This window comes from Cibotium barometz, chromosome 25 (assembly GCF_041138505.1).
Source record: "Cibotium barometz isolate CiBa-2024 chromosome 25, ASM4113850v1, whole genome shotgun sequence".
Lineage (NCBI taxonomy): Eukaryota > Viridiplantae > Streptophyta > Polypodiopsida > Cyatheales > Cibotiaceae > Cibotium > Cibotium barometz.
In genome coordinates this window covers 52,728,502-52,740,550 of record NC_141070.1, presented here as the reverse complement: position 1 = coordinate 52,740,550, position 12,049 = coordinate 52,728,502, and the positions used below count along the sequence as shown (strand labels likewise).

Here is a 12,049-nt window from a genome sequence, read left to right as displayed (position 1 = left end):
ATTTGAGTGATTGAAAATCACTGGTTTTGAAGCTCTCACAAAAACAGAGAAAAAGAGGTCAACTTTTGATGAAATTAGAGCAAGTTTTTGGCAAAAATCAATCCATTGATGGGATGTACACATGCCTAGGAGTGTTGGGCATCTAAATACAACATCAATTATCATTCTAATCAACTGAAATTCCCTCTACAGCAAGCGGCGCAACCTGGTATGCAGAAACAGAGCATTTTTTTATACATTTGCTAAGTGGAGGCCCTAATTCAACTCTTGTGCTTGATAAATCCCAAAATTTCCTTAGCAATTGGTTGATACATACACCTGAGAAGGAGGCTACATGATTTGTTGGAGCAATTATGCCTTATGGAGCTGGAAATGAGCTGATTAAATAGGCTGTCTATTGTGTTTAGTGAAATAGAGTGTGATTAATCGACTAATTACTCTCTCATATTAAACAATTGATCTAATTCCTTTTACATGGAGTTAGTGGACATCATTTCTAAGCTAATGAATGCCTGGTCTCTCAATTTGGACAAGGATTGAAGAAATTAGAGCCATTTTACTACTGGTTTTATTGGTTTTTCTCAAAACAGAGAAGGGGGTTTGACAAAATTGGCTTGTACGCATCTTGGTTGGTGTTGATATTCAACATTGAGCTTGTTTAGGTGTCAATGCAAGTTATCCCCACTTGATTGAACCACTACATTACAGTTTGGAGCCTTGGAAAGCGTATCAAAGCAGGGTATCTTGGACTGCATAAACCAGTTCATTTTGGATGTATACAGTTTGATTTTCTACATCAAAATTGAAGTTTGTTGACTAATTTGGAGTATCTGGAACACTCATTAGAGTGTGGTTGAGCTGAGGAAGGCTCGTTTACAGAGATAGGAAGAACTTCTAGGCATGAAAGTAGAGGATCAAAAGTTTTCTGAAGGGAAAAGGTTTTTGGAATCTCATTACAGGTGTGGAGCCAGAGCCGGAACTACCCTGACAACCTACACAGCAGCAGGTTATAGCTGATAAGCAATGGTCAGAAAGAGCATACAAAGTCTTGCATTATCTGTCTATATGTATTTTGGATGCTATACTCATACATATACATGATGCTGAGAATCCCAAGGATGCATGGGATACAATGGTAAAGTTTTTTGATATACAGACACTAGTGCTCGCAAGTCTCAATTGCCACAACAGATTCATAATGTGAAACGGAATAGAAGGAGCATCCATGACTATGTACAGGAGATAAAGAAGTATGCAGAGGCATTCAATGCCCCCATGCCTGATGATGATTTGGTAGACATTACCTTGCATGGTCTTGGCAAGGAGTATAAGTATTTTGATACATCCATCTTGGTTCGGAGTATAGGTTTACCAGATTTTGATGAGTTGGTTTCACTCTTGCTTGTTGAGGAAATCAAACTCAGTGATTCTTTTCATGATGCATCTACTAGCCATGATGATAAACAGAAATCAGGCTTTCTACTCACAAAGAGGATTTAGAGGCAGGGGGAGATTTGCATCACGTGGTCGTGGTAATGGTCGTGGATGGCAGGACAGGTCACCACCACAACAGAATTTTCACCCTACATAATATGGTGCTAGAGGTGGTTGTGGATATACACCTCAGAGAGGTAGAGGTAATCCTCGTGGTAGAGGACGTTGGCAAGGCCAGCATACATCCATACATCCATTCTTCGTTCATTTACATCTATCTGATTCATTTCACATTCTCATATCTATTTATAGAATACAAGAGAATTCTTATTTTTTGATATAAGTTTTTTTAAAAAACGCATCTATTTATGCATAAATTCCACTCTAAGGAGAATAACACTTTCGAAATAAAAATCAATCTTTATGCATCTTCCTATGCATAAATTCATTTTAAATGAGAATGACACTTTTGAATTAAATTCAATCTTCTATGCATCGTCTCATGCATAAAATCAAAATTGATGAAAATAACTCTTTTGAACTAAAAATAGATTTCTTTATGCATCTTTCTATGCATAAAATCGAAATTGATGAGAATAACACTTTTGGGTTAAAATAAATTCTTTATGCATCTTTCCATGCATAAATCCAATTTAGTAGGAATTACACTTTTAGAATAAAGGAATTTCTCTTATATGCATCTAATTTATGCGTAAAATCATTTATGATGAAAATCACTTTTAATATAAAAAGAATTTCTTTTATGCATCTAATTTATGCATAAAATCATTTATGATGAAAATCACACTTTTAATATATAAAAAATTATCTTTTATGCATATGTTTATGCATACAAATCATTTATGATGAAAATCACTCTTTTAATATAAAAGAATTTCTTTTATGCATCTAATTTATGCATAAAATCATTTATGATGAAAATCACACTTTTAATATAAAAAGAATTTCTTTTATGCATCTAATTTATGCATCAAATCATTTATGATGAAAATCACTCTTTTAATATAAAAAAATATCTTTTATGCATAAAAATCATACTTTTAATATAAAAAAATATCTTTTATGCATATGTTTATGCATAGAAATCAAATATGATAAAAGTAACAGTTTTATAATTTAAAAAAATATTCTTTTATGCATAAAAATCATTTATGATAAAAATCACACTTTTAATATAAAAAAATATCTTTTATGCATATGTTTATGCATAGAAATCAAATATGATAAAAGTAACACTTTTATAATTAAAAAAAAATATTCTTTTATGCATACTTTTATGCATAAAATCAATATGATAAAAGTAACACTTTTATAATAAAAAATATTCTTTTATGCATAAAAATCAATATGATGAAAGTAACTCTTTTGTTAAAAAAAATATTCTTTTATGCATACTTTTATGTATAGAAATCAATAATGATAAAAGTAACACTTTTATAATAAAAATTTATCAATAAGTATCTTTCATAGAATTTAATTCTATTGAAAATCATTCTTTTATAAAAATTAATCAATATGCATCTTTCTATGCATGAATGAAAATGACACTTTTAGAATACTCTAACGATGGGGATTACTCTTTTTGATTAATAAAAGATGAAATTTATTTCACTAATTTTTAAAAAAATTTACCATAACCTCCTTTGTATGGCTGACCATTTTTCAATTTTTAACTTACTAAAATTAATTAGAAGATCACCATGAGTATTTAAATCCTTCTAATGTAAACAATCAAAGAGAAACATTATGAAAAACTTGATTTTATTCATTAATCATTCATCTAGGATAAGAATGGTTGGATTTACTAAAGAAGAGAGGGGAATGCCTTTTTTCAATGAGGCATAACATCATTTGCAATTTTAGAGAAGACAAAAAGCATAAAAAACCATAAAATAAATGGAAAAGAGAAGAATCTCCAACTTACTAAGGAATTTGAGAGCTTTCCTTTGGCTTGATGGTTTGAGGGTTCTACTCTTGTTTGGAAACAAGAGTGGCCACCAATCTTTTGGAAGAGGGAAGGTAAAAAACTAATGAATTATGAGTAAAATTTATTGTTTTTGGCACTTGGGAGAGGCAGGGTAACAGTGCAAAACACTATTGAGTTTCAACAAAAGGGGATGGCTTCTATTTATAGGAAAAAGTGAGCTTCTGACCAAGCCAACTGATTCTAGAATTTTCCAGATCAATTTGGTCAATTTTTAACCATTTTTGGGTCAGTTTTGCTCACTTTTTGGATCTAGTTAAAACAGGAGAGAGGAGAGATAAAAATATCTCATTATTTGGGAGTTTAAAACTCATTCAAGCATGTGAAATAGGCACCTCCTTTATGAGGGAAATTCCCCCATACTGAGGTGTCAAAAATGCATCATTTCATCTAAATATCTCTCTTTTTTAACTATTAACCTTGTCCTTAGTCAACTCTTCATCTTATGTGAGTATTTACTCATTTTTGGGAGGATTTTTCTTTTATTCTTCTATTTATCTCCTCCCTACATTTGGATGAATCTTATTGGTCCATAGGAACCTTAATTTAAAATTTCGAAAAAAATCTTCACCCCCAGGATAATGCCTCTTGAACAGATTATACTTAATTTCTAACGCACCTTCTGAAAATCTTTTTGAACTTTTGTTTCAGGGGAACGTATTTTAATAAGATGAGATATTTTTCCATCCAAAAATATTTAAAAACTGAATTACCACTCTCTAGAAGATTTTCTCTCTCTAGGCCAAAACTGATAGAAACAAGATCTTTTATATTTCTGAAGAGGGATTTGACTACAGGGAAAGATATTGGACATCGTGAGAGGCTGGGGAGGAATCTTACATCAAGGGATGCCACCCTCACATGTGGAGAACTCTTTCCTTGACACTGCTTCCCTTATCCATTGTCACTGTGGCACGGTTCCGTCTCGATGGATAGTGTCCTCTCCTCCCTCTCTCACACACACACTTCCACACTCACTCATAAGCACATTAGCAAACCATTAGGCACTAGATTAGTAAGATCATCAAGCAAGAGCAAGGCTCAAATTCCTAAATGGGAGAGTTTTTTTCATTATGAGAGAAATTGGTATACATAGAAAGGTCATAGGTGAACACTCACTTAAAGTGTATCTATTTTGGGTGCCAATAACATAGTTTTGGCTTATACATGGCCTCATACAATTACAATGGTGGTTCTCTTAATACATTCATGAAGGGCCTTCAATGGGAATCTCTACAAGCTTATCACCACATGCTCTTGAAATAGGAATTGCAGAAGCATCACCTTGACCATCATGGGCATCGGTCCATTGGTTATTGTGGATACCATAGTCTATCTCCTTGTTGCTCTGAGTGTTGGTGTGTTTGTCTTTGCTAGTTGGTGTGTCAGTAACCTTGTTAACTAATGTGGTTAACACTAACCCCTTGTATTGCATTCACATGCTATTTTATATATTCCTAGTTGAGCTATTCGAGTGCGTACAACATCACTACTCCATGAAGTCAATAGGTACTTTGTCTACAAATGCACCCCTCCATTTCAGCCACTAAATTACATGCAGAAGTATTATGACACTTCATATTTTAAAAGTCTTGAAATTGGAGGTGAATGCACATTGAAAATGCTTTTGTTACATAGAGTTTCATGTGACATATTTGTTTGAAATGCTTCAATTGCTCATCCATGTATGGTTGAGGAAACCCACGTTAGGGTAGAGTGGTCAATTTGGCAAGTCCCTATTCATCATTTTACATGGTTGAGGAAACCAACGTTAGGGTAGAGCGGTCAATTTGGCAAGTCCCTAATCATTTTTTTTGGGATTTTTTTTTGGGGCTAGGACACCACCTCATCTTGTGGAGGAAGGGGGAGATTTGAACTCGCACCATCCTCACCATCCCAAGTTCTTAGTCTGAGGTAATAAGGATGCTTGCATGCAAACGGACACACACAGAGAGAATAAGTTGTACACCAATGACACTCGGGGCCGACAGTGTGTGCTTTTTAAAAAAAAAGCAGGGCGCATGTAATAAAATTGACAACGAGAGGGAGGGTGAATAATTGGACTGTTAATACAGTACTAGAGGTTCGAAGACGCGAACTACGTAGAGCTCAGCTTGCGATTCCAGTTGATTGGATGGAGTGGTTTTGGCAGCCGGTTGGAAGCCACGTGCCGAGCCGCGTGCGAGAGGAGCCACACAGGTTTGTGTAGGCTTGGCAGGCGAGTGTTGGTATGGTTGGTAGGTCAAAGTGAAGAATGCGTAGTACTCCTTCCTCTATATTCTCTCTTTTGCGTCCGCAGGCACGCCTCCTCTCGCACGCCAGTTGGTGAGCTGTAGCTGGAGCCCCAAAACATGCTGGCAAATAAACTACCCCCCCCCCCTCTCCCCGAAAATACAAATCAATTAATGTATCAAATGCGAAGTGCCAAAGTTGGGAACATAATTTAAGTCGTGTGGGGTGCGATTGGTTACAATTCTTGTTGAGAGGTCGCTCCACTAGACCTAAGCGTAAATGGCCTACTTCGAAAAGTAAACGGAGAGCTTATTACCTTAGGTTTCGATTTAGGTTTGAGAATTTTGATTAAGCTAAGCTGAGATAGCCTGGCTTTAAAAGGCTCCTAGCACCTCTCTCTCTCTCACACACACACAGACTCTTTGTGTGGCTGAGCTAAGCCTTTTTCTTCGAGAATCGCTGTGAGTACATGCAGTTGCCATTCATCTTATCATGATCGAGTGTATTACTCTAGGCTAGTTATACGATGCCACATTAAGATTAAGGTTATGCCCTTACGTATTAACTTTGTGTGTATTGTTTCTCCTGCAGGCGTTGCAGCAGCGGTAATGGGTATACCCGCCATAAACCATGCCGTGGTGGCGTTTCTTCTTGCAGTGGTGGTGGTCGTGTTGGCTGTAGAAGCCCAAGAGTACGACTCTCCTCCACCCTACAAGTACGAGTCCCCGCCACCCCCGCCCTACGAGTACCACTCTCCTCCACCTCCCTACAAATACATGTATAACTCTCCGCCACCCCCCTTGTACAAGTACAAATCCCCGCCGCCACCATACATATACAAGTCGCCACCGCCGCCGTATAAGTACCAATCCCCCCCGCCGCCGTCTTACAAATACAAATCTCCCCCTCCTCCGCCCTACAAATACGAGTCTCCGCCCCCTCTTCCTTACAAATATACGTCGCCGCCCCCTCCTCCCCAGTACAAGTACGAGTCACCACCCCCACCGTACTATCCTGCATTGACGGCAGTGGTGACTGGCAAAGTGAATTGCGAGGTTTGCGACAAGAAGGAAGCGCTTGCAGGTAATTTACAGTGTGTCAAGGTAAGTAGACGTAGTTGACGACGTGTAATTATACTATGATTACTGGGTTAATGATCTGTTCATGCTGCTTACAGGCGTGACTGTGGGAGTTTTCTGCTGGAACGGCAGCTCTGAGGAGGCCTTCTACGGGGTGACGGACGGCAATGGCAGCTTCCGCATTGAACTTGCCGGATTCGAATACAGGAAGTACGGCGGGAAGGCCTGCCAGGCCAAGCTTGTCGCCCCCCCCGATAACAGCCCCTGCAACGTCGCCACGAACATGCATGGCGGCGAGTCCGGCACCAAGCTGCACATCAAGTCCAAGTCCGACGACGAAGTCGTCCTGTTTGCCGGACCTTTCGCCTACGAATCCGAGACCCAGAATTGCTCCGGCGGCGCTGTCTCCAGATACGAGTCCCCGCCATACAAATACGCCTCCCCACCCCCTCCCCTTTATGAGTACACATCTCCACCACCGCCTCCATACAAGCATGAATCTCCACCATACAAATACGAGTCATCCCCTCCCTACAGTTATAAGTCTCCTCCTCCTCCTCCTCCTCCCTACAAATATGAATCCCCACCACCTCCTCCATACAAGTATGAGTCTCCACCTCCTCCCAAGTATGAGTCTCCTTCCCCTCCCTACAAGTACGAGTCTCCACCTACTCCTAAGTACAAGTATGAGTCCCCGCCTCCACCTCCCTACAAGTATGAGTCTTCACCTCCACCACCATACAAGTATAAGTCTCCTCCACCACCACCATATAAGTATGAATCTCCTCCTCCTCCAGTCTACAAGTACAAGTCGCTTCCTCCTCCAACCTACAAGTATGAGTCTCCTCCTCCCCCTCCTTATAAGTATGGGTCTCCCCCACCACCTCTCTATAAGTATACACCGTACAAGTATGAGTCTCCACCACCTTACAAGTATGAGTCTCCTCCTCCTACCGCTTACAAATACAAGTCTCCCCCACCACCTCCATACAAATATGAGTCTCCCCCACCACCTCCATACAAATATGAGTCTCCACCTCCACCACCCTATAAGTATGAGTCTCCTCCTCCTACCGCTTACAAATACAAGTCTCCCCCACCACCTCCATACAAATATGAGTCTCCCCCACCACCTCCATACAAATATGAGTCTCCACCTCCACCACCCTATAAGTACGAGTCTCCTCCTTCCCCTTCTTATAAATACGAGTCCTCCCCATCACCTCCATACAAATATGAATCTCCACCTCCACCAGCCTATAGGTATGAGTCTCCTCCTCCCCCTTCTTATAAATACGAGTCCTCCCCATCACCTCCATACAAATATGAGTCTCCACCTCCACCAGCCTACAAGTATGAGTCTCCCCCTCCACCTCCCTACAAGTATGAGTCTCCCCCATCACCTCCATACAAATATGAATCTCCACCTCCACCACCCTATAAGTACGAGTCTCCCCCTCCACCTCCCTACAAGTATGAGTCCCCTCTACCTCCGTATGAGTATCAATCTCCTCCACCCCCTCCATGCAAGTATGAGTCTCCTCTAGTCCCTCCTTATAAATATGAGTCACCTCCACCGCCACCCTATAAGTATGAGTCACCTCCACCTCCATCTTATAAATATGAGTCATCTTCACCGCCATCCTATAAGTATGAGTCTCCTCCACCTCCTCCAAGTTATAAGTATGAGTCACCTCCACCCCCACCTTATGAATATGAGTCACCTCCATGCAAGCATGAGCCTCCTCCACCACCTTCCTACAAGTACGAGTCCCCCCCACCTCCATACAAGTACGAGTCCCCCCCACCTCCTCCTTCCTATAGATATGAGTCTCCACCACCCCCTCCATACAAGTCGAAGTCTCCCCCTCTAGCCTCATACATGTACAAGTCTCCTCCACCACCTCCTTATAAGTATGATTCCCCTCCTCCTCCAATATACAAGTATGAATCTCCCCCCCCACCTCCTTACAAGTACAAGTCCCCTCCACCACCTTATTAATAAGTATGAGTCACCGTCCCCCCTACACACTACAAGTCTGATTCCCCACCACCCCCTTATAAGTATCAGTCTCCTCCACCCCCTTTAGACAAATATAAGTACCTTTTATCGCCACCTCCATCTTACGAATATACTTCTCCACCACCACCAATTTATCACTAGGGACTAAATTCATGCAAAAGTAAGTTTTCATTGCTTAATTGTGTGGTATAGTTTAAATATTATTTTGTTCCATAATTGTCTCTCTCTCATAACATAGTCTTAGGGACTGAAGCTTCTCAATCATCTTCTTATACTAATTTGGCTTAAAATTTGCATGCAGGTAATAATGTGTTGTAAGCTTTGGCACCACCTACTCTTTTTCCAAAAAATTAGTAACAAATTGTATGGTGTTTATAGATGTGAACCAATCATATTATTTAACTTCAAGATTCCCATTTCTTGTTCATGCATAAATGTTTACTTACCCTATCTCTTAAGGAGACTAGTATGTATTATGAGGACACATGCTTGCTCAAAGATCACCAATCTCCTGTGTCTTCTTCCATGCTCAATATATGAAGAAATGTTTTCTACCCTTTGGCACAATAATATGACCTCTTTATCAATTTGGGAGGATTAAAATGCTTTTATCTATCATCAACAAAATCATCTTTTTTTGAAGTCAAAGCTGCATTTATGGGTGCTCATGATTTTGAATACTATTCTTCAATTGATGAAAATGTATCTTTTTAGTTTCTTTTTTAAGTCAAGATTTTGATTTGTTAACCATCCAAGTTGGAAATTTTCTTGAGCAAAAAACATGTGGGTAAACTAAAAGACAATGTTTTTGATGACCTTTTCAACTTATAGACATGATACCAAAAAACAAGAACGGAAAGAATTTGCTATCAACACATTGTAATAGAAATATATACTAGATTACTCATTTCCATGGAAATGTGATGTGTAGATGTAACTTTTAATAGCACTATAAAGATTGGGGTTGATAGATAAATTGTTTATGTATGAAATTCAGTGTTTCCTCAATGTAAATAATGTTATACCATCAAGGATTATGGAAGAAACAAGGAAAAAGACCATATTAATGGTGTTACATCATCCTCTCCACATCAATTAACTATGTTGATAGCCTATTATATCATGTCCCTTTTGCACTCCAAATTGGTTCCATTAATGCTTAATACTTTTTCTCCCTTTTATATCACCATTCACAGTGTGTGATGATGGAATTATCCATTATGCTACTATACTAACTATGTTGATAGCCTATTATATCATGTCCCTTTTTCACTCCAAATTGGTTCCATTAATGCTTAATACTTTTTCTCCCTTTTTTAAATCATGATTCAGCTGTGTGATGATGGAATTATCCATTATGCTACTAATGTTGCCACTTCTAGGATTGTGACGGTGCACACTACAAGAGACAAGCCAAATAGTAGCAAAAATTAGCAAATGAATTTTATAGCGAGGATAGGACAAAGTATTGTGGTTTAGCATAAAGTTACAAGTCATTCGTTATTTTTATTGTGGTGCAGTGCTTTAGCAATGAATATAGTAGCAAAAATAGCATTAAAAATCCTAGAACCTAGAAATGCTAGACGTTCTCAATTTTTTAAATTGTTCAAGTGAATGTTTGATAGAGTACAAAAAAACAAGAACCCAATTACATGAATCATGAATGACACAAAAAGTTAAAAATATATATATAATTGATAAATTAAATACATGAGATTAGTATTAAGAAATTCTCTTCATTGATCCTCTCTATCATTTCCATCTTGCATCAAATAAATACATGCCATTTGGTCTATATCAACATCTTGCAAACTATTGACATCTATATCTATAAAAAAGTTTATTTTACTACTAGATGATGCGGTGGATGCCTCATCATTTCAACATTGGTGCAAGTTTGCTCATGCTCCACTATGGTTTCTTTGTTTTCTTAAACATGGTTAGTATCATTCTCATGTTGAATGGGGTTGTTGCAAGATCAGGGTGTCCAGTTTTATCCAGTTTCTACTGGACTAGGACAATGCTTGGAGAGAAAATTTTGGGGGGCAAGGTACTTAAAATGAGATCAAGCAAATAATAGAAAATACTCTTGCCCTTAAATTTTCCCAATATAACTTAAATTAATATAAATTAGTCTACTTAATCAAAATTAATCAAAAATATGATGAAATGATAAACAAATGATCTTTCCATACTTAGAGTGATCCAATTTATTTTTCCATAGATGCACCATTACAAGTACACTAGTCCCTATAGGTTTTAGATGATCCACATAAAAAATGCAATTTTACTAATTAGATTACTAATATTTACAGGCCTTTTGATAGTCTGGAAGAGTTTTGGAAAAAGAGATCATTAAAAATCCAACTATTGGATTTGTAATTTTTACTAACCACCACATTCTACTAATATCTTAGTATCTACCCACTCTTTTGATCTACAAGATTGAGGATTTTAAGTGGTAGCTATTGTGGGTACAAAAAGTGGCGTATATTATAACACTTTAAAGACCTTTAAATATTTAAAGAAAATAGACAAATATCTTAAAATTTTCTCAAAAAATCAAGTTAAGCTCCATATTATGTGAAGATCTAAGGTACAAAGTGAGAATCTCATATGAGTTTATATGTAAAAGATATTAGCATTTTATGGAATTAGTTCAAATTTGGGACAGGGTGTATACATTGACTTTGTACCTAAGAAAATGAGGACTTTTAACTATCTAATGCATAATCAAATTATGCAACTATATTTTCAACTTTGAATATGATGTTCCAACAAAAGAACTTGAAACAAAATTCCTTCATTTACTAGGAGAGATTAGCCACTAAAGGTAAACAAATGCCTATTTTTTTACTGTTTACAGGGTGCCTGAGTGGACAAAACTGGGCACCCTGATCTTGCAACCACCCAATGGTTGATGATGTGTCACAGTCCACTTCTATCGCCTCCAATGTCCCATCAACATCTTGATCAAGAAGCCACTTGTATAACATACTATCATTTTGCATTGTTTCGATCACAATGAAACACGAGCTAGTAAAAACAACAAGAGAAGCTAGGAAGGGCATGTGATTTAGACCTTAATTAAATTATTTTCTTGCCTTAAATAGTTTAAAAAACTAACCTATTCACAATGTTGAGATAGTGCAAAAGTTTCTCTTGCATCATTCCAAAAGGATTTGGAATTGATTGCAAAAAATATATTTGGATGCTTCTTAACAATTGCTTAGCATCACAATAGTCAATCTTGTCAGGCTACAATATTGGTATCCC

The 12,049-nt window shown here is 37.8% G+C and overlaps 1 protein-coding gene across 1 annotated transcript; it reads left to right on the top strand.

The window, feature by feature from the left end:
• Positions 1-6,082: 6,082 nt before the first annotated feature.
• LOC147624725 (uncharacterized) lies at positions 6,083-9,340 on the top strand. The gene is made up of 4 exons (XM_086819760.1): positions 6,083-6,132; positions 6,263-6,754; positions 6,849-8,933; positions 9,075-9,340. The coding sequence occupies exons 2-3, from the start codon at positions 6,280-6,282 to the stop codon at positions 8,750-8,752; spliced, it is 2,379 nt and encodes a 792-aa protein (XP_086675886.1). The 5' UTR covers positions 6,083-6,132; positions 6,263-6,279; the 3' UTR covers positions 8,753-8,933; positions 9,075-9,340.
• Positions 9,341-12,049: the final 2,709 nt, after the last annotated feature.